This window comes from Botryllus schlosseri, chromosome 9 (genome assembly GCF_051294905.1).
Source record: "Botryllus schlosseri isolate E-star chromosome 9, Bs_hap1, whole genome shotgun sequence".
In the NCBI taxonomy this organism is placed as follows: Eukaryota; Metazoa; Chordata; class Ascidiacea; order Stolidobranchia; family Styelidae; genus Botryllus; species Botryllus schlosseri.
Window position 1 is genome coordinate 12,129,653 of NC_137244.1, and position 24,334 is coordinate 12,153,986.

At 41.9% G+C, this 24,334-nt stretch overlaps 2 protein-coding genes and 1 pseudogene across 2 annotated transcripts in view; 2 read left to right on the forward strand and 1 right to left on the reverse strand.

The window, feature by feature from the left end:
• The window catches only part of LOC145446571 (uncharacterized), a 141,235-nt gene that overhangs the window by 63,931 nt on the left and 52,970 nt on the right, over positions 1-24,334 (reverse strand). The window lies entirely within an intron of this gene.
• Positions 1,717-14,852, forward strand: LOC145446447 (sulfotransferase 1C4-like). The gene is made up of 4 exons (XM_080324743.1): positions 1,717-3,575; positions 6,523-6,688; positions 9,825-10,062; positions 13,541-14,852. The coding sequence occupies exons 1-4, from the start codon at positions 3,416-3,418 to the stop codon at positions 13,892-13,894; spliced, it is 918 nt and encodes a 305-aa protein (XP_080180869.1). The 5' UTR covers positions 1,717-3,415; the 3' UTR covers positions 13,895-14,852.
• On the forward strand, positions 14,282-23,164 carry LOC145446448 (protein FAM200A-like; annotated as a pseudogene).

Genomic DNA, 24,334 nt, shown 5'->3' on the forward strand with positions numbered 1-24,334 from the left:
GCGTAACAAAATTAACACTAAACGAGCATACACCTCGACCATCTCAAAATTTTTACATGTTTTGTTACAAAAGTTTGCCAGAAGTATCCAGCTTTCCGTTTGTGAATATTTAGTGACTCTCTCTGCTGTGAGCCTGACCCGTTATCACACAACATCAAGAGTGAAATAAAATACATGTAGCATATAGGTAGTCAGCGGATGATGCTTATTCAACCAATCAGTAAAATTGATATCCTTGTCTGATGTAAAAAAAATCTAGCAGTCGTACGTGGTCATTGACCACTGGTCAATCTTCATTTCATATGCTTATTGTATCATAAAAACCAAACCCTTGAGATTGGGGTGTTGACTACTGCTGTATAACTTGTTTAAGTATTATCGGTAACACGTACAGAAACCCGTTTTGCACTCTGCTCGATATAAACGTAGCAATACTCACACGCCGAATACATTGTCCGGTCTGGCCTATATAGACCGTTGAGGCGTAAGCTTATATTTCCTTGCAAGTCGTCGTCGAAATTGTCGGCAAAGCGACGAAAGATATTGATATTATGAGATTGTCATATCATTTGATTGCACCAGTTCATAAATCTGGCGAATTTTAAAACGACAATATGTGCTTCAGCATTATGGCATTATGACTCCCGAGTCGACGCTAGGCATCGTGTACATTAATAAAGGGCAAAGGCTATAACTTCACTGAAATGTAGGGATGGAATTAACAATATGACGTCACGTGACGCCGTGAGGTTCACGTTCGCGTTCACACAGAACCTTTCAAAAAGGTTCGCGTTCACACGAACCTGAACCTTTCAGAGGTTAACACCATCCCTAGTATTGTCATTGAACACAATTCAGCACGAATTTTTTTCGAAATTATCTTTTAAAATTCGAGTCAACGGTTCTTCGCTTGTTTAAGCAATTTGCTGTTATACTTTCAGTTACAATTGATGGATATTGTGGAAAACCAAAAAGCCATTGGCTAGTCCGTCTGTCCGCTCTATTCATATATGTTACACGGATCAAATAGATACAAAAAATAATAATGTATACTCCCCGCTAACTTGCGTTACATCCAAATATTTCACATTAAGTCAAGTCACGAGGGAGATTGGGTTCGATTCTCGGCCAATGCATTTTAAAATCAGTACCTCGACACAACAAATTCACACGACAAAGGAAGTTTTTCTTTCAGTTCGCGGGGATCGAAACTATAGCAACGAGATAATCTCGACTCGTAAATTGACTGATATAGGCATTTTCGTATATTCCACTTTCAGCCCGGCCCTTGTAGCATTGAAGGTTCCGTTTTCGAATCCTACTATAGCCATATACTTTTACTAGCGGGATTATTTTCGAATTGGAAATACCGAAAAGGAAATCATCACTGCATTGCAGCTGGTGGCATTATATTTCATTGTCGTATATTTTATGGTTGCCATGATCCATGTAAAGTTGGACACATTTTCATGGAGCTTCGACATTAGTAAATACTTTTGACAACGTACAAGTTAAAGTTCAAGTTAATTCATAAATTTCATCATTTCAAAACATCACAAGACTGCGACACAATGAAAGATAGGAAGGTGCCGAAACGACTTGGAGTAGTCATTGAGATCAGACACACCTGGGCCTAGGCGATGTAAATAGGAGACATGCACATTGAATGCAGGTAAAAGAAGATAATAAAAAACGATAAGCGACAAATCATGTGATGGCTTGTGACGGAAGGCGAGATCGATATGTCAGGTCGAGGTCCGGTAAGTGTTGAGGGTTGACTAGTACAGACGCATTGCTGTGGGCGGAAGAACAGAGAGTTTGTGTCTCGACACCCGACATCCGCTCATGTCTTTGGTACACAAATTTCCCTCCATCAATATTACATCTCATAGCTGGTATCTCTGTGTTTAAATTATCGCCTGCCACAACGGACGCTTATTTATTTTTCGTCTCACTTTGACGGTTCATTTAGTTTTAGTCTGTGGATTCCTAATAAGGTGTCCGTAGACACCTTGGGGTTCGAAGCACCAAAGCAGGAGGTATGGTAACCATTGCGGAATAATGGGCTATTGAGTCCAAAACTATTTCGAGAACCACAATAAAGGGGGCAGTTGACTTCAAAAAAACCCAACCAGGCTTTTCATTTTCTTCTTCTCATTGAGGTAGTTATGGAATGCCTTGCAAATCGCTAATTATACTAGTAATTCAGTAGAAATTCACGGCATTACTTTGACCACCTCTGTTGATGATCTGGGTCTGAAGAGCATCGCTAAGCCTGAAAAAAGTATTAATTATTATCTTACGATTGTACTCTCATTACGAAGAACGCCCAAAACAAAGATGCGATTTGAGTGAAATCGGTAATATCTTTCAGAAAACTACCGCAATGAAAAATCTACCAACGAACAAGACCGCTTGACATTTTCAAATCTTTCCTGAGTTTTCACCATGATCGGAGCATCCGTCGCTGCTAGTCTCGTAATTTCGATCGTTGAAAGGTTCGAGGCGTGCTGGATGGACCTGCAAGAGATGGATAACGAAAACCGGCTCATATTTTTCGACGAATTGAATGTGACGGAGCCTGAGAGCTAATCGATGGTCTGAAGCAACCCGAGACTGATGTCTCGATATACACACGGGCGCGCGTGACTTGTTTGCATACGTTGTGTACTAAAACCGAGCGATATGTTAGCATTTGGATATTTCGCCTGGGTTGAGTGTGATCACGAGACAATGTGTGCGATGCGTTCTATTAGTTATATATTGCAGTTCTAATCAGTATATTTTATGACCCACGTTCATTCCACACTTGTGTTCAGCTTGTCGGACAATGGGAAAAGGAGGGACATTCGTGTGTGCTTGTGTAAGACTAGGCCTGAGTAGTGAATTACAGATATACGTAGCTGTGAGTAAGACAGGACGAAATCGAGTACAGAAGTGAATCGATTCCGAAACGAGTTTTAGGCTTCGAGTACCGGTCACGATGACGTCACTACTGCACGAAATACATAACCGTAAATAAAATAATTCCAGTTGCATCACATTGAAGATGATTTGGTCATTTTATGCCATATCTATTTCATATCGCTTTTATGACAATGCCGCGGATCAATCATATATATTTCGCAGAAATGTCATGTGTCGACACCTGTAGGACACTATGGTGAGATAACTTCACTCTGGTGTCATAAATGGGTGAGTGTCGTCAGAAAATAGGTAGGCCTATGTGCGGAATTGAGAATGTAGTTTATATACATGAGGAGAAAGTCAGGCCAAGGACTGAAGCTTGTGGCACTCCACAAGTTATGTCTCCTTAATGTCCCCAGTTTACCAAATTGTTTACGGTTTGCCAGGTAGGTAGCTTTCGCGTAGATTTCTTTCCCATTTGCAAGGTACGAGCACCAACCCTACGCAGATGGGCGAGTCTCAAAATATAGCTCCACGCTATGAGGCAATGTCGAATGGATTCACATGGCCTTTAATTGATGACGAGAAGACACCAGACCTAAGGAACGAAATTCTAAAGATTAGAATGAGACCGGATGACGTCATTGTAGCTTCATATCCAAAAGCAGGTGAGATGTGCTTCATCGGAGAAGACGGGGCATGGTATGGTATGGAATGGAATGGGATGGAATGGGAAATTTTCATGCTCAATATACCAACCTCAATCATTCCATACTTTGCCATACCATAGCAACATTCTTCCACGCCATATTTAATTCCTTTTCCGTACTTAAGCAGTTACCCAACCTCTCAGATAATACTCTATTTTTATGTGTGTAAATTATCCGGCGTTTATATTCTAATTATTTCAGATGAAATTACATTAAATTATTCAGCCCCGATGCGCCAATCATGTCCCCAATTTCTTTGTGTCATACATCGTCAGAGATGTAGGTTGCCTAAATACGAAACGTAAAATATATACACATGGGATTATTTGGGAATCACAACAGACACTCATGACATGTAACTCTAGTACTTATCAGAGATGAGCATGGATTAGGAATAGGTTTTGAAAAAACAGGATTTGTGAAATTTTGTCGGATTTGGATTGGATTTGGATTAGACATTTGTATCAGAACGGATTAGGATTTGGATTGGATTTACCTATTTTCTGGGAGATTGAAATGTCGTCTGGCTAATGGCGACAAACTTGATTCAAATCAGTCATTAATGTACTATGTTACTAAGTTATCTTGAATCAAGTGAATCGTTGGTTGTGAAAGAAAATTTTCGAATCCGTCCATTGCGTAAATTAGTATTTTTTCTGAATTTCCAGTTGGAATATCAGATTAGGATTGGACATGGACTTGAATATGAAAAGGTTATGGATTAGGATTTGGATTTGGGTTTGAAGGTTCGAATTTGGATTGGATTAGGACATAGAAATTTCAAATCCGCTCATCTCTGGTAACCAGGGTTGTGAAGACTCGAGTCGAGTCTGACTCGAGTCGAGTCTGACTCGAGCCACGATCTTTTGGTGACTCGACTTGACTCGAGTCATTTTTTCAAATGCGTTAAATGACTCGACTCGAGTCTATTTGTATATTGACTCGACTTGTGCTCGAGCCATTCTGCATGACTCGAGACTAGAACGGCAAAGACAGACATTTCATTGTAACTATGAAGAATAGTTGAGTCACCACATTATTGGTATATTGTCTATCAGGACCTGGTACTTGGAAAATAGGGCCAGAAACTGTTAGGACTGAGGAAAATTACGATATTATGAATGCGAACCATTCTATGTCACTCTAGCAGAGTTGAAAAAGTGGATTGAACGGGATTAAACTAAAAACTAAACAGTGAACGCAATGACTTGGTCTCGGACTCGAGTCACGACACGATGACTCGGACTCGACCCTCTGCTCACTGACATGGACTCGGACTTCACTCGGTGATGAATTGAAAATGAATCGACTTGACTCGAGTCAAAACTGTAAAAGTGAGATTGACTTGTCACTCCGAACATTGTGACTTGGTTACGTTACAACCCTGGTGGTAGCGCACTAAATTATATAAAACAAAGGTATTGTCCCATAAGAATATATCTTACAACAGGGTCTTAAACTCAAATGTTCTCGCAGGCCAATTTCCTAGTTTTTGATGGCGCCGCGGGATGTAACTAACTATGCATTAAGGGGGCAACAGAATGCCAATGGCTGCCATACCAACCTGCTTAAACAGCTAAATATGCTACGCAACGCAAGCTGCGACTTTTTGATATATTACTATTCTGCCTACTAGTGTGATAGTTTGTTGCGTCCGTGAATGTACCAAGTCACGGCTTTCCGTTTCCTTCTCAGATGGTAACGTTAGACCCGACTAGACTCAAGTCATTTTTATTTTATCACCAATGCAGTCCAATGAGTTCGAGTAATTCTTTGAAAAGTCGCGCCCATGTCCAAATCACAATTTTCAGTGACGAATCATCAACGGGTCATATTTGTCCATCATACACAACAATGTGACGTAATAGCTGATCTTCCAAGGCATGGTAAATTTTGAAGTGATGTGATAGTAAAATTTGATGAGTAGTTTCATGTTTTTGGAGTGGTTTTATAACTGGGGTGGGTCAGTCTTGAATTGCAATTTGAGATATGAACATAGACATAGCTGTATACGCAGTTTAGGTTTAGGGTTCCACATGGAAACCCTGTCCTTCTGAAATGATAATGCTATCCCCAAACCCATAACCATATTTCTAATTCAGCAATTAGTATCATGCTGTTGCGTTTCGACCAATCAATTCGATTACACTTTCCAAGAAGAAGCATCGCATTCATGAACTGCTATCCACAGTGGAACAGCGGAAATCACACTGATTATACAATGAATATACATTATCATGTTTTCGTTTTGTGTAAAACTCATATTTTAATGGCATTGCTTTTTTAACACTGTGTTGATGCACAGTTCATGTTGTTAGGGTGAGCATATGTCCTCTGCTTTCAAGAAAATGAAAGTGTCCTCGGATAATGCCAGCCGGTCCTCTTTTTTCGGAATTTGTCCTATTTTTCTAGAAAAAGTGTTGAGATGCGAGTCAAAATTGGATTCCGATGCACCGAACGCCAGGGTTTGCTGGAAAATAAACGGAAAATACGCCCCGATGGTTATTTCAGGAGCGAGATCGGAAAAATTACCTTTTTTTAGTCAACTCGGCTTACAGAAGTTAGAGACTGGTATTTCAAGAGTCGAGTCAGGTGTCGACAACCCAATATAGTATTACGCCAATTTCCAAATCCCCCGTTTTCTCCGGTATCATAGCTTTCAAAATTTTTGAAAAGTGCCCTCTTTTCCGATCTCAAGATATGGTAACCCTAATTCTGTGCACCAGTAAACTATAGTAATGTATTAGATGTGTATTTAATAGTTTAATCTTTTCGGGACTTGGTATTTGTGGTTTCCCAGAGGCTTGCAGGATAGCTTAAGGCTTTCCAAGGTTATTAAACGTTAAGAACCACTGCTTTTACCGGCGGTCATGGGAATTAAAGAATTCATGTCGCACTTTCACAGGGACAACTTGGCTACAAGAGACCGTTTGGCTCATCTGCAACGACGCCGATACAGTACTTGCTAAGAACAAAATGCAGGAAGACCGTTACATATGGCTGGCAAAACCAGCACGTGCTATGGGGAACGGATTTGTGGAGTTGACTACGTGGCCAAGGGAACAAACGAGGTCTTCCATATATTGATCTACCGTAATTTTATAATATATTCATATCTTAAATATGTTATTAAAATGTTAATTCTAAAGGTCTCTCTTTAATTGATAAGCTCAATCTATTCGCAATCTTTTTGTAGCTGCACACAAACAGCTTGTTACTATCTACACCACAGTCGCTCAATTATTTTAAGCAAAGGTTTGATTGCAAAAGTTTTAAATTTGCTCGGGTCCGTCATCACTCCCATAATATAATTGTAGATTTTGCCACTTTCATTACCCCCTCAAGTAGCCTATAGTTGTAATTTTAAACTACTTTTACATCTACTTGACATGTTTCCGTTTTTTAAACAAAACTAGCGCTAGAATAGCCTACTTACTTTTTTACTGACTTGTAAATCAGTAAAGCAATATTATTGAATAGTGTATTCATATTGAAATAAACCAGAATATTTTCGGCTGACACTCGGCAGGGGTCATTATTAGGGATGGTGTGAACGTGAGGTTCACGTTCGCGTTCTGTGTGTGAACCTCGGAAATTTAGAGGTTTGCGTTCACAACAGAACCTTGGTAGGTTCTGCACTGTGAACCTTTTTCATATATTACAATATTACAAACTCTATGTGTGGTGCTGGCAGCATTAAAAATCAACACTAAACGAGCATGCACCTTGACAATTTCAGAAGTTTTACTTGCTTTGTTACAAAAGTTTGCTCGAAATATCCAGCTTTCCGTTTGTGAACATTTAGTCACTCTCTATTGTGAGTTTGACCCGCAATCACACAACATCATGAGCAAAATACGTGGTCAGCGAATGATTCTTATTCAACCAATCAATGAGATTGATATCGTTTTCTGATGAAACATAATCTTGCAGGCGTACGGGGTCAATCTTGACTCCATATCTTTACTGCATCATTAAAACTAAATCCGTGCAATTGAGGTGTTGGCTACTGCTGCATAGTGTTTAAGTTGTTCATGCGATAATATTTAAAGCAAGTATAGAAAGCCGTTTTACACTCAGCTCAATATCAATGTAGCGATACTCAAACGCCGAATCCATTGTCCGGTCTGGTCTAGACCGTTGAGGCGTAAGCTTATATTCCCTGGTAAGTCCTCGTCGAAATTGTTGGCAAAGCGACGGAAGAATGATTTTATGGGAGTATTATATCCTTTAATTGCCTCAGTTGATACATTTGGCGACGTTTAAAACGCCAATATGTACTTTGGCATTGTGCCATTATGTGGCACGAGTCGTCGCTAAGTATCGTGTATATAATTGTACATTAATATAGGCTATCACTTCATTGAAAGATAGGGTTGGAATTAGTAATATGACGTCACGTGACGCCATGAGGTTCACGTTCGTGTTCACACAGAACCTTTCAAAATGGTTCGCGTTCACACGATCCTGAACCTTTCAGAGGTTCACACCATCCCTAGTCATTATATGATTGTTGATATACAATGTTCTTTCCAATTCTCTACTTGTTCCTGATGATTTCCCCTTAAGAGTGTCACCCGAAAATGCTATTCAATTCTATATTGAAGTTCTGTACCTCAAAGAAGCTCTTCGAAGCAGTATTAGCCAGTGTTGGGATGACTCGAGTCACCTTTTTCGTATGACTTGACTTGACTCGGCTCATCAGAAATGTGAATTGACTCGTGACTCGGAGCACAATTCACGAGTCAATTTCAAGTCATCAAGTAATCGGTGTCGATAAAAATCACTGTATCTTCCATATGTTAGGATTGTTCGCGAAATGCTGATGTCAACCCTGAGAGCGACCAATCATTCTATGATCGCGTGTTTTACTGAGCCTCCATTGTTCTCACATAAATAAATTGACCACAAATGAAGTGATCGAAGTTTACAGTTTACGTTGTCGTAAACTAGCAGTAATTTATTTTTAATAGCAAAAGATTCATTTATGTTTACTGCTCTTATACCTTACCTAAACCTCTTGTTTTATTGAAATTGAATCCGGATATAGGTGATATACTCCTCAACCATTGACGCAGGATCGAATTGTGTTGCATCTTATCAATTCGTTTCTCTATTTTGGCTGGTAACTATAAACTGAGGCTATGCAATTACTTATGTAGTTTAATAGCTCTACGCTACGTATATGAGAGCGATAAAGCGCCTTCTTGCGTATATATTCAACTCCTGGGTTGTAACCAAGTCACAATGCTCCGAGTCACAAGTCAATCTCACTTTTATGGTTTTGACTCGAGTCAAGTCGAGTCATTTCAATTCACCAACGAGTCAAGTCCGAGTCCAAGTCATTGTGTTGACTGCTCAGTTTCCAGTTGAAGTCTTGGTAAACCCACTTTTTATAACTCTGTTTGGTGATATCGAATGGTTAGCATTTATAATATACCAATTTTCCTCACTTTTAGCGGTTTATTGTCGCATTTTCAAGTACCAGTGCCAGCAGACGAAATCCCAATAGTGTGTTAGCTTCGGAATTACAATGAAATGTCGGTCTTGGCCGTCTGAGTCTCGAGTCAATGACTTGGTTCGAGTCATGCGCAATAACTCGAGTCCAAGTCGAGTCAAAACACAGATTGACTCGAGTCGAGTCATTTCCATATTTTGAATAAATGACTCGAGTCAAGTCGAGTCATCAGAAAATCTTGACTCCAGTCGGACTCGAGTCGAGTCATGACTCGAGTCATAACAACCCTGTTCAACTCTATATTCGTTCATCGGTTCAGAATCAATGACCACTCAATCTGTATTTCAGACAGCTAGCAAAATGCAAAGACCTAATCACTAATCATGCCTAATACTTCACGACTGCTCCAAAGCCCTGCTTTTCACTATCATAAACGGGAACGTGTCTAAAAAAGTTTGAGAACCACTGCACTAGCGTATCGAGAAGAATCCGAACATTTGTACAGTATACAGCGATTTTTATCGACACCGATTACTTAATGACTGGAAATTGACTCTTGAATTTTCCTTCGAGTCATGAGTTAATCCGCATTTCTGAAACGCCGAGACAAGTCATTTTTTCAAAGTGACTCGACTCAAGTACAGTCATGCGAAAAAGGTGACTCAACTCATCCCAACACTGCCACTGGATTCGGTTTAGTATTAAAATTGTCTTTATTTTACGCAAACTTCGTCTATATTATGCTGCAGGTTTATCAAGACCCATCTGTCATTCCAACTTTTGCCCCACGAAGTACAAAACGAAGCTGTCGGAAAAGTGATCTACGTCGCCCGAAATCCGAAAGACAATTGCGTGTCGTTCTATCACTTTCACAGAATGAACAAGGCATTGCCGGAGCCTGGATCGTTCGGTGAATTTCTTGCACGTTTTACTCAAGGAAACTTGATGTTCGGCTCTTGGTTTGAACATGTCAATAAATATTGGCAGGTATGTGTTGCTTTTGTCTTGCGAATATGGGATATTTCCGAAATGCCATGTGAAGCAGCTATAATGAGAATATATTTACTAGAGCCTTACCGATTATGGGATTGTCTGTAACAGGGGTTCCCGAACCAAGGGTCGCGACCCCAATAGGGTCGTTTACCAATTCTCTGGGGTCGTGGAGAAGAAAATTAAAAACCAGTAACTATTAAAAGAATGCCAATTAAGCGGATGCTATCGGCGGCTCATTTCTGAATAATTTCGATCATTTAAGAGGTGGATTCGTGCATCATTTTCAACTCGACGACCATAAAAAGTTGATAAAGTTAATAATGTTGATTCGATAACACACTTTGTATAGTCAAAGTAGTCATCATTAGTACTCACGTAATGCGGTACTTCTCCACTCAAGTACAAGTAGAAGAGGCGAGTTCCAAAGTTAAGTGAAAAAGTAAATATTCTAGGACTGGTTTTTAAAGTAGAAGTACTCTAAAATAGGGTTACCATAAGTCTTCCTTTTCAAGAAATGTCCTCCCTTCGCCCAAATGCCCTTCTTTTTGTCGATTTATCCTCATTTGCAGCTTGAAACACCCAAAAGGACCACGAATAACTCGAAATGTGGGCCTAGTTGATGAGAATCGGGTATTTCGGGAGTCAAGATCGAAAAATGACCTATTTTTTCAGTCATCTCGCATAACACAAGACAGTATCGGGTAATTCAGGAGTCGAGTCGGAAAAATGACTTTTTCTTAGTCAACCCAATGAAATTAGCTGTATAAATATGAAAATCACCAGTTTTCTCCTCCGCCACAGTAACTTTTGAATCCTGTGTGAAGTACCCTTTTTCGGGATCTCGAAATATGGTAATGCCATCAAAAATCGAAACCACTTGAGTAATTAATGCAGCTACGCAAAACTGACTGAGTATTCTGAAATATTCTCTGGATTTTTGGAAATGTGCCTCAAGCCAGATAGGCCTACTGTAACTTTTGGATATCGGGCGAATATATCGGTGTTACTGGTGAAGGTGCGAGTAATTGGTTTCATCTGTATCGACTCAAAATACGATATCTGTGGAGTTCTGGTATTTACATCCGCTTGTGATTCTATTCTCATTAATTTAATATTTACTTCGTGAATGCTTCATCTTTGGTGGTCGTACGATATATGTAGGGTTACATTTAAAAAGTGAGACGTTTTAACATATTTTGTTCAAAGTCAAACCATGTTTTAAACCAGGGGTCTCAAACTCAAATGTGCTCGCGGGCCAGTTTCCCAGTTTTGGATGACGCCCCGGACCGCAGCATCAATGATAGGGGTATTCAATGCATAATTTCCAAGTAGGCCTTGCTTGACGGGACCTTGGCCACAGGCATTCGACAAGCATGGTAAAAATGTCATTTATTCTTGTACTAGTCACGCTTGGCACGAACAAAATCACATTTTAGAATATTTGAATAAAATTGTTTTCGTGCTGGTCATAATTTCTTAAAATAATGAGATATAGACACAATGCAAGGGGACAAATGCATCATGACATTGCAAAAGCTGTCGCGTTATAATATTGCAGCTAGCTGATATTTGACGTGCAACAATTACAGGTAGAATGTTTCAGAATTCATTAAAGATTGATCTGATATCAGAGCATTTGAGCAGTGTAGCCTAATCCGGGTTTCTGATATAGTCCTGATAAGTAAGCTATTTTTCATGTCATTGTCAAAGTCAAATCAAATCAACGATATATTTGCCTTCGATTATTCAAACAGATCAATAAAAACTCAAATATAATCATTATTGGAACCTAGTAATAGTTTGTTTGTTTTTTAAACCTTTTTAGCGATCGTAGCCCTTGCGCTTTCAATAAGATTTCTCGTACCCCCTGTCCATTTTAACCACAATTTTTGATAGTACCTATATTAAAATCAAAAAGTCTATTCACATAAAATCGCGCGTATGGCGAAAATATTTTTCAGTTGAATAAATTGAGCCAGAAAATATTCCACAGTGTATATAGGCCTAATTCCACAATCCATCTTGTACCCCTTGGTGTGGTGCTTCCCAAAGGGGCAATGGACCCCTGGTCCAGAATAGAAATAGAAATATCCAATTGCCGAAGAATCCATTAGCATTACAGCTGTGGAGCGTACCACTACCTTACTCGCCACCGACGTTTATAACATGCATAAAGAGACCAAACAACACCCAATATATGTAACTAACTTACATCAAAGGTTGGGTTGGGACTTCGAGATCAAATTTGAAATCTCGGGATCGGGATTTCCCGGGATTTTTCCTTCGTAATCCCTGGATTAGAAAAGTAGTAAGATACACATACAAGATACACAAACAACAGTTATTCCTTGTAATATTGACACAAAAACATAGCAGCATCAAGAGTGTGATCGTTTAAACCAGCAGGGGTCTCAAACTCAAATTTGCTCGCGGGCCAATTTTGTAGTTTTTGATGACGCAGCGGGCCACAGCATCAAATAGTGGTATGATATGTATTCCAGGTAGGCCTTATTTGACGGACCTTGCAGACTGGTATTCCATACACATTGTGAAAATGGGATTCAGTATTTTAATAAAAACATTGTTGTGCTTGGCATCATTTGGCGAAATAATGAGTTATAGTCAGATAGACACCATGCGATACGACAAATGCATCATGTCATCGTAAAAGTGGTCGCGTTATAATTTCGCAGCTACCGGACATTTGACAAGTGATAGCGATTCAGGTTTTGGAGTGGTTTTAGAGTGAATTTCGAGTTCTCAAATCCAAAATTAAAATTTTCAAGTTAAATATTGTCGAACACTAGAAAATTCAAAATGCCGACGCGGGCCGCGAAAAATGTTTTCGCGCGCCGCGTGTTTGCGACCACTGCCCAGTTTGTGACGAGGTTTTGATACCAAAATAAGAGATATGGCGCTCTGTGAACCTTCATGGATGCTGTTTACAAATCCCGGGATTTCATTGAGATTAATCCCGGGATCGGGATTGCTTCAAATCCCGGGATCGGGATTTCCCGGGGTCCCAACGCTAATCAAAGGGCGACAGAATACCAATGGTTTCAAGACTGATCTGATTACAAAGCTATATGCGCTGGGCAACGCATGCTACGACCTTTTGATATATTACTATTCATTATGACAGTTTGATAGTTTGTTGTGTCCGTGATCGTAAAAAGCCGTGGAGTTCCGAGTCACAAGTCCTTCTCTGATTTTAACGTTAGACCCTACCGAACTCGAGTTTTTCTTTTATCACCCAGTCTGAATTCGAGTAATTTTACGAAAAATCACACCCAAGTCAAAATCAAGCTTCACAATCGACGCTTCATGACGTCAAGGCTAAAAAAATTAAAAACATGCATCACTTAAAATGTGCATGTGTATTGTACACTAGCTGCTACCAGAGGCGCCTCAGCTTGTAAAACAACGAGCGGCGACACATAGTTGTTTCCGCATACTAATTGTGCCAATTTAGATGTCGCAGGAACGACCGAGCTCGATGCACTTCGTAATGTACGAAAATATGAAAAGGAACTGCAAAGAAGAGATCATAAAGTTGGCCAATTTCCTGGGGAAAGATCTGTCCGACACGCAAGTCGACATCATCGCGAACCACGTCTCGTTCGAGAACATGAAAGGCAACAAAAGCGTGAATCGTTCCCGCAATGCTGAAAATGGAGTTTTCGACGCGAATATGTCAAAATTCATGAGGAAAGGGCAAGTCGGCGACTGGAAGAATCACTTTACTGTCAGTCAAAACGAAGAATTTGATGAGCTGTATCGAAAAACGACAAAAGATTGGACGCTGGAATTGGATTTTGAGATGTGATTTTTAAGAAGACTGGACACTGGGCAAGCAAGTTAACAGGGCTATCTTGCGGACGACTCTACTAGCCGCTCTAGCCCCATCACCATTAAATTTTCACAGCTGCTAGGTGTCGCTATGCTATATCCAAAAAATTATAGCTTTGCACAATTTGGATATGACAGGAGCAGGACCGTACCGGCACTTGGTCAGCCCCCCCTAAAAAAAACGTTGGTCTTGCCCCCCCCCATAGGGTGATGAACCGAAATTCTGGGGGGGGGGCTACTCATCATCTATATTGGGTGTCTGTTTAGTGCAGTGGTTCCCAACCTGTGGTAGCCTACGCGAAGATATTACGGGTGGTACGCGAGTAGATGCTGGAAGAAGAACGTGGAGAGCAAGAAATACGGAATGTTTAAATCCTTGACAACCCTTGACAGCGCGCCCAATGATAAAGTTTCCTGTGAAACCCTTGATCTCCTCACACTGCTCAATGCAGAGTTGAGGCATTACTGTCCGGATGTAACATGTTGTGCGATCCAGTCTCTGTTGATCCAGCCGACCTGCCTGTCGGGACTGGGGAGCAAGAGGTCCTCCTAGATATCCAGGATGACCAAACAGCAAAGGCGAAACACAAAAATTGTTCTCCAATAAACTTCTGGCTTAGCATGGCCTCCTCGTACGCGACGCTAGCTTCTCACGCTATTTCCCAGCTGCAAATTTTCCCTTCTATGTGGGAGTGCGAGCAAGGATTTTCATTCCTGGTGACCATCAAGTCGAAGTAACGAAACTGACCTGTTGCGCCCATGCATGACTTTCGATGTGCTGTGAGCCAACGTATGCCTCGCATCGACCAGCTAGTGAAAAATTAACAAATGCAGCCATCGCATTAGATAAATTGACTTTTGTTGTTTGTTGTTATTTCATTATGTTGTTCTTCTTGTGATTGGTGGTGAAAGAAAAATTCCATGCATCCCATCAACCCTGACTGATAATGCCTAGTGTAATACAATTTGTTGTTAGAACTCGCATAGGTCAAATACGTGATTATGACGTTATAAATAGTGGAAACCTCTTTTGACCGCCTTTGGCGTGCTTAACTCATGCAGGTGGTACGCGAGCACTGCATAAAACCTCGAAATGATACGTGGGCGGAAAAAGGTTGGGAACACTGCTGTAGTTGATTAAGCTTATATCGCCTAAACGCGCGAAAAATTTCTATAATTCATGATTGAATCTGTCAATATGATCGAGAATGGCATATACTTTGCTATCAATTTTTATCCTCTCTCTGCTCACGTAATCAGATTAACCGGTACAGCTGGGTGAGGTGTGTTGGAAAATGTAGTACCCCTAAAGCAGGGGTCGCCAACTCAAAATGGGTCGCGGGCCACTTTTCGAAATTCGTGGAGGCCGCATGGCTTCAATTTCTAGATACTAATAGGCAATGCAGTTTAATAACTCCGTTTTGATAACTCTACGTCAGTATATAACGCTGTGCCCTCTAACATGGGCGACGGGCATAGTTACCGCAAAAGAAATAATATTTTATTGAAGAAATACAAATACAAAAAAATCATGATCATCAATTTCATTCTATTTTGAACTGTGAGCTGCGCACGATACCTGATAACACTCTTCTGCAACTAAAACAGGGGTGGGCAAACTTATTGCTATTCACAGCCGCATTTCGATTACTTATGTAGCCTATACGACCGCATTTCAGTATACATTATAGTCGTAATGAGCTAGCCGTAAGCCAAATATCCCACCGCTTTGCTGTCCAAGTGTCCATGTCCACTGCCACTGAACTCCGGACTAATCTATTTACTCATATCGACTTACAATGAGCACCGAAATCGTGAGTAGGCCTAGTAATGTTATGAACAGGCATAGGGATCCGCTGAGTAGTCGCGCCAAGCGTGAAAATTTTTTGGTATATACATGGGTGAAGTTCGTCATTAATATTAGTATAGTTTTACATAATACTATCAAATATTTATCCTTTCTCAGCCCATGTAAACAGATTCACCGGTTCAAATCGGTATTTCTTGATGGGGAGCATCATTTTCTTCTGCTCTTCACATCTATACTATGGGGCTCAGATTACAAATGACACTACTATATTAAAATCGAATATCAACTCGCATTGAACCGCGCGTAGCGCGACGCAAATTTCAAGAAAAATTCAAACCTCCAAGGCTCCAATTAATTATGGAGTCAATTTGTAATTCCAATTACCATATTGACGGCCGCCAACACATTCTAATTGAATTAAGCGTCGACGGCCGCATAATTTTCCTTCTACTGCCGCAGATTGGCCACCCCTGGACTAAAGAATCGATATTGGGATTAGCTAAAGATGATATTTGCTGGAAAATTATCTCCCCGTAAAGCTTGGTCTTTTGGGGAGCCCGAAGTCGTTTTTAGAACGTCTCGGTCTTGGCAGTGGTGGGCCATTGCACGTCAAGCCAATATGCTCATTCATGTCAGCAAATTCTTCCGAAATTTCAAATCAGGTCGCGGGCCGCGTGTTGGTGACCCCTGCCCTAAAGAATAATTAAACATCTTTGGGCGTACCCTATTAATATAATGACTTCGTTACATGATGCTATTTCATGACCTATTTTCCATGTCAAAAGATATTGAAATCGCCCAAACGTACTAAACTAAAAGACTTGAACGATTTCAAATTGGTATTTCTTTACTGGCAAATAATGTTCCCTGCGGGATGGCATTTGTCTTGTGCGGCTCAGATCGCCAAAACAGGAACATTCAGACGCCTATGGACAATTAACATATATGTATCTCATCGAAGTTTTCGGTCAGCACAAGGGCAGACCTTTTCGGCAAAGGTCTTCTCGCTGCTGATCGTTCTGGCACACTTTTCGGAGTCGCATGGCCTAAAGTTCATATGTCTTGGTGCGACGTGGCGCGGTAATGGCTGGCGCCGAAGTGCCTATTTCTATGAATCGTGCTTATGTTTTGTTGGAGGAAGGGTACCCAATAATCAAGATACCTGACAACAAGAAGTCACGCGCAGCGCGAAAAAAAATGAAACAGTTGCATAAATTTCCCATAAAATACTCTTATAATTTAGGTTAATTCACGAAATAATTTTGGGCACCTTCGAGCTCTGCCCCCCCCCAATTAGAGGGTCTGGGGTTCGGCAGCTACGGTCATGGACATTCTGAATACCAAATCTCAGAAATGAGGTGCCCCCTCGTTAGATACTTGGACAGTCTTATGCTTAACTAAAATTTGACAGTTCGCTTCAGACCCTCGTCGAGTGCGGAGGTATCTTGTTCGCGTCAGGTGGGTTGCACCACGAGTAGCAAGAGGTTCTACGATAGGATTTGCAGTACGGTAAGATCTTTCCTTTTACTAGTGTAGTGTAGTGTAGTGTAGTGTAGTGTAGTGTCAGCTCTAGACGATATCTGCCTGATATCGTTGCCTCCTCACTACCATTAGGGTAGAAGATGGAAGGCGTATCTTCAGAAAAGCGTAAAGCAGACTCCATCTCATCTGATAGCGATGATATAGCACATCGCGTTCAAAAGTTAAGGTTCCAGCAAGGGGATATGCTTCTATATCCACCCCTCCTGAACATCGAACCTTCCGACCGGCTAACAATAGAAATTCCTCGGCCCCTTGCGCCCAACCGGCCAGTAATGGTCATGATAAAAATACTTCAACCCAGACCATGGCATCTTATTCAGCAGCCGAATCGGTGACTGCTGCCGTTAACACACGTCAACAGTCCACTCCTGGAGGTGGAACCGATCTTCAGATCATAATATCCGGGCAGGATAGACGTATGACCCGCTATCATCCCATCCAGGTAAACAGGGCTCTGCACTCCCTTATAGGCAGTTACAACGGTATAAAACCCTTACCGTCCGGAGACATTGCTATAAAATGCCACAATCAAAGGCAGGTAAAACTGATTTTAGAATGTAACCACATCAAGGACACAGTCACATAAACCAGCATACCGATCAAGGCTTCGATTCGCGACTATCGTAAACCGTGCGCTTCCCGATATGTTGTAAAGGGCGTCCCCTTAGACATATCGGATTCCGAATTGTTAGAGGAGTTGAACTCTTTCCACGTCACGTTCACGAAGCGACTTAAAAGGAGGTCTGATAAGGATCTTGTGGCTAGCATGACTGTTCTACTAGGTTTCGATTCCGAGCAGACTCCGTCGTATGTTACCTTCGGGTAACTGCGCTTCAAAACTCATACTTACAATCCGCCTCCAACAAGGTGCTATAATTGCAATCGGTACGGACATACAGCAAAAGCATGTAGAGGTACACACAGTTGCACAAAATGCAGTGGTCGAGACCACAAATACGAATCTTGTCCCAATGATAAGAAATGCCTTAATTGCCATCAATCGCACAGCGCCGCCTACGCAGGATGTCCGCCGTATAGAGAAGAGGCCAAGATTCAGGTCGTGAAAGAACGCTCGAACATTTCATACGACGAAGCTAGGACTTTCATTCACACGCAGCCAGCAACACCAAATATTCAATGTGAAAACAGTGCAGTCTCGTACGCACACAAGGCGGCCTCTACCCCAAATAGTAAGAAAGTCGGCGGCCCCGCAGCGCGTCCAGCACAAAACGATGGCGATCTTAGACATCTTCAATGTGGAAATATGTCACCATCTCCACAGGTGTCATTGAACCCCGTGAGCACTGTCCCTAGAAGCAATGACAATGAAGTACCGAAAATCGAGACCGTACAACTACTAGCAATGGTTGCACAAATTGTTCAGCTAACAATATCTGTATCATAGTGTGGAAACACTGATATATTCAACATAGTGGCTAAAGTGTCCAGTAGCTATTTAGGGCACGAGATCTCCCCTACCGCACTCCAGGGTTCATCAAATTTGGTGGACCAATATCAGCAGGGAAAAGATACTAGCAGCTATGACGCATAAACAACTTGCAGTGCTACAATGGAATTGCCGCGGTATTTACCGCAAACTATACGAGTTCAAAAACTTCCTGACATCCCTTGATCATAAACCGGACGTTATAGCACTTCAGGAGACCCATCTTATTGCTAAATACACGCCTATATTAAAAGGATACAAACTATTTAGAAGGGACAATACCGTCCATAAAGGTGGTCTCGCATCATTCGTCTCCGAAGCGTTAAGCTCAACTGAGGACCCATCTATAACGTCGCAATGTTTCGAACTACTTTGTGTAAAAGTTGGAACCACGGCGATATTCAACGTCTACGTGTCTCCCGACTGTCGACTAGAAACGAATGATTTGTCATTTCTCGACTGCCTACCATCTCGCAGTGTCGTATGCGGAGATTTCAACGCCCACCATTTGTCGTGGAGTCATACAAACAACCAGCGTGGTAGCCGTCTTTACGAAGCTATAGACAGAAACAACATCGTTGCACTAAACACCTCTCAACCAACCAGGATCAATCTGTCCGTAAACGCCGAGCATCGATGGTCACTCATCGATATAACGCTTGCTTCTCCAAGTATCGCCCACAAATGCCGCACTACGGTCTCACCACACCTTTTAGGAAGCGACCACTTCGTAGTTCTCACCTATTGTAATGTAGGTCAAAACCGAAGTGAAACCAGACCAACAAAGTGGTGCCTGCAACGAGCAAACTGGCTGGAATTCTCTAAATCGGTGGACAACATGATAGGTGAATTTAGGTCGGGTGATGTGGAACAACTTAACACTTTAGCTGCCAAGGCCTATTATTGAAATTGCCAGTAAACGCCAGCGAACAATGAATTTTCGACTAGTTGGATATTTGGCTAGAATCGGGCGTGCTGATAAGTGCAAACCTTGCGCAACTTGAGAAAAATTTTTTTTTTCAACATCAAGAAATTATAAAAATAATTCAATTTTTTTGCTGCTCGTTTTATGAAAAGCCACCTAGTGGTCAACCCAAAAAAAGGTTGACCTATTGTATGCAGAATGCAGATGTGATTTAAAAAAATACTTCCGGTAACGAAAATGGTGGTTTATGACAACAAGCCTATTCAGTAGCCTCGGATACAGCCGCAATCCGGGGATAGAACAAATCCCGGACTTTACTGTACTCATTTCAAAAATATCCTAAATATAGGATCGCTGGCACTTTATGGGATTGAGTAAAATCCTATATTTAGGATTGTTGGCAGTCAAAGTGTTAACAGTGAGATTACAAATTGTCTGAAAATGGCAGCAAAAATTTCAATACCTCGATCGCGCGCTTCTACTAAGATACCAGTCCCATGGTGTAACGAAGACCGTGCCCGCTCAGTACGCCGCAAAATAGCCGCCGTTCAAAATATGAAGAGAACGTTTGCCATGGCGGAGGTGATAAATTTCAAGAAAATGCGATCAGAATGCCGCAAAGTAATATTATCAGTTAAACGAAAATGCTGGGAGGCTTTCTGTGATTCGGTAAATCAGAAAACGAGCTCTTCTAGGATTTGGAAAACAATTGCAGCCATGTCCGGTTCCACGTCACATCGAACCATGCCGACGATGCATTCCGCGGACAACAGTTACGATGACGGCAGATCTAAAGCACAAATTTTCTCATCAGTGTTTTCCGGCGTCTCTAGTAATCATAATTACTCCGCAACATTCCAATCTAATCAGTCGGAGTTCATGAGAAGCAACGATATCATTCCAGGACTCGAAAGTGGTAACGAGCTTGCAATCAACATGCCTTTCAGCCTCGCCGACTACGTTCTGCGGTACATAGCCGTAGGGACTCGTGCCCGGGAGAGGATTCGATATGCTACGCCATGCTGAGGAACTTGTCTCGCTTTACCACATCGCGGCTACTGAATCTGTTCAATAAATCCTGGATAAAAGGTCAGATTCCTCGTGATTGGAAACACTCTATCGTTATTCCGATACTGAAGCCTGGAAAGGATACGTCGAATCCAACATCTTACCGTCCAATATCGCTTACGAGCCATCTGTCGAAAGTGTTCGAAGTAATGATTGCCCGCAGATTGCGTTGGTTCCTAGAATCACTAAGTCTTTTCCATCATTCTCAATCTGGTTTCCGGGAAGGACGTAGCACCCTCGATCACATTATGCGAATGCATGATACAGCTTACAAAGCGATAAATAACCAGCGTTCAACAGTGGCCGTGTTTCTGGATTTCGAGCGCGCGTATGACATGGTGTGGCGTAGCGGATTATTACACAAGCTTTCGCAACTTGGCATTAGAGGTAGAATGTTGAAGTGGATAGCAAACTTTCCCAACGACCGAGCCTTCCAGGTTAGAGTAGGGGTCTCATTATCCGACACCAGCCATCTAGAAAACGGAATTCCACAAGGTAGTGTTTTTAGTCCTTTGCTTTTCACTGTCATGCTCAACGACTTGCCACCTTTGATACCCAGCCAGATTGCCGATTGGCCTCTGCGCAGACGATTCTGCAATCTGGGAAAGTGGACTCTCAATACCCTCTCTTGTATCATCCCTCCAGACCTCTCTCGATACAGTCCAGAAATGGTGTGATCAATGGGGGTTTACTCTCTCAAGAAGCAAATCGGTTGCCTTGGTTTTTAGTAAGAAACGTAATATTCCAGAAATAATGTTGACGATCGAAAATCACAGAATAGAGCTCGTTAACAGTTTTAAATACTTGGGGGTTACATTCGACAAGATCTTGTCATACAAGGATCACATAACAAACATCGTCAAGAAATGCTGTCAACGATTAAACATACTCCGTGCATTGACGAGCACTAATTGGGGTGCGAACCGGAGATCTCTCCTCCGCCTATACAGGTCAGTTATACGATCCGTTGTAGATTATGGGATGCAAGCGTATTTTTTTGCCTCAAAGTGCCACATCAACAAAATTGAAGTCGTCCAGAACCAGGCTTTACGTCTCTGCTGCGGTGCCATGCGCAGTACACCTATTTGGGTACTTAAGGCATCTTGTAATGAGTTTCCTTTCCATTCGAGGCATAACTATCTTTGTAGCGTAGGCTATACCGTTGTCATCTTCTTAGACATCCACACGGATCCCACCCGACGTTAGGACTATTAAAGGATTCATGGGAAGAAATATACACTCTCACTAAGCCGAATTTCGTCACGTTCAATATTGTTTCCAAGTCTCCAATCTTGGCGGAATTCAGTGTCCGCCAGCGCTATCCTACTATTCGAGAGCCGTGGTCGGTTAGCCCACTAAACGTCCACACGCAACTGTGTGGCGTGATATCCAGACTGGATACCCCACACAAAGTAAAATCTATCTTCAAAGACTTTCTGTTCGAAGTCTGTGACCAATATATTGAAGTATACTCAGACGGCTCAAAACGTCCACTGCCACTTGTTACGGCGTTCACATACCCCAGAAGCTAATGAAATATTTGCAAACTTGCTCACCATTGCAGTCGATAATTACTGTTGAATTGGATGCGATCATGTATGCACTTTCATGGATAATAGAGAACGGTTTGAGCACAGACAAGTTCGTCATACGTAGTGATTGCCTCAGCGCGATACAGACCATGCATTGGCGAGCCGCTCAACATGCCTAGTCACGTCTTTAATGCAATGTATCCTTATCTTGAACAGATCGAACGGGCAGGCATCGACGTAGCCATCAGCTGGATACCCAGCCACAGCGGCATTCATGGAAATGAAATTGCGGATGAATTAGCGCGGACAGCAGCTTCTCAACCTCCACCTCTTTGGTCACCCACGATCCAGTTTTCAGATGCGAAAAGCGAGATTCGGAAGTCCATCCGAATGGGACACGGAATACAGAAACAATGAAAAAGGATGATGTCACTATCGAGTTTTTCAAACTTCCATATTCGACCGAATATCGTCAGACGGAATATCGCGGCGGCATGAGAATATTTTGTTTCGCCTTCGTTCCGGTCATTGCCGGCTAAATGTGCATCTGTTTAAAATTGGGTGTATTGACTCTCCTTTATGTGATTTCTGTTTCGTACCAGACACCGTCGAACATTTTCTTCTATCATGTTGTAAATACGCTCACCATAGACGCATGGTAAAACAGTATTGTGAGAGACTACATCTTGCGTTCAGTACTTATAACCTTTTAGTTAACCCGCTACTTTTACGGCTGTCATCGAATTCGTGGATTCTTGCAACGTATTGCTATGATTTTCTCAACCTGTTCATATGTATTTGTCCTGAATTGACTATTCTTTACGATTAACCTTGCACGTGGTGCACCAGACCTTGATCGGTGATATGCGCCACTTCCCCTTTTTACCATCTATAATAATAATAATAACTAAAATTTGACGGAATATGTGCAACCGCTGTGAAGTACTGTCATTTAGACCTGGGTAGACTTAGGTCAAACGACTATTAGCATAGCATGGGTCTAGAGCAGGGGTGTCAAACTCAAATTGCGTCGCAGGCCGGATTCAGGCCCTCAAATCGCCTGCGGACCGGACCAGTCAACTGATTCCAAGATTCTGCGTCCTGCCCTTGCTTTTCACTTGAATACTTTATTATCAAGCATGTATAGATAATGCACGGCACATAAGGGTTTTATTCTAGCCAGTCGTAACACTTTTATTCGCGAACGATGGAATTGGTAAAAACACTGATTGTCCAGTTGAATACAGTTAAGAACCGACAAATCAGTGACGCTAACAACGATATATAAGTTGGGATATTTTTATGCTCCTTTCTGTAGCCGTAATTGTAGTAACGTGACTGACGGTCTGTCTAATATACGAGACGCGAGTTCTCAAGCAGCCATGTATTCAGTGACGACCAAGCACCGAAACACCTGCGATGTCGTTACACCCTAGTGCCACAATAGAGCTACCACTACATCTCCCTTCTCGGGACAAGCACAAAAGCTTATAAGCAGCACAAACATATACAACGCAAGCACGGAATGAAGACAATAAACAATCCGAATTGAGGCAGTTAGCGGTACAAAGGTATAAAGCAATTGGCAGGCAAGAGGTGAATGAAGAACACGACATATTTACACACACTACTCCTATAACTAGCCTACATCAGAACTCCTCGATGTATCTGCGTGGTGCGGTTCTGTTCCGATCCGACCGTCGGACTATCGCCGCCTCATGATGGTCATCGCGATCGACACTAGTAGCGCTCGAACTGCTATCTCCTCCCTGATCGGGAAATTTGAAGAATTCAGCTGCCTCAATGGCGGTAATGTCGACGCCTTCTTGCGGGGCATTCTCCGTCTGGTATCTCCGCACCGTTCGGCGATTTCTTCTGAAGGTGCTACGCCCAGTTCTGATAACCAAGGATCTGGGTTGAGTGTCAGTGTCAAGTTTTTCCACAACACCCTGCGATTTGCAGTCCGGATTCCAGACGCGATCTCCCACCTTGAACTCATCTCCAGGTAGGCCTACTACTCTGTATCTTTTGTTGTAATCACGAGTAACTCTGCGTCGGTAATCTGCTTCGGCTTTCTTCACGGCGGTTCGGTC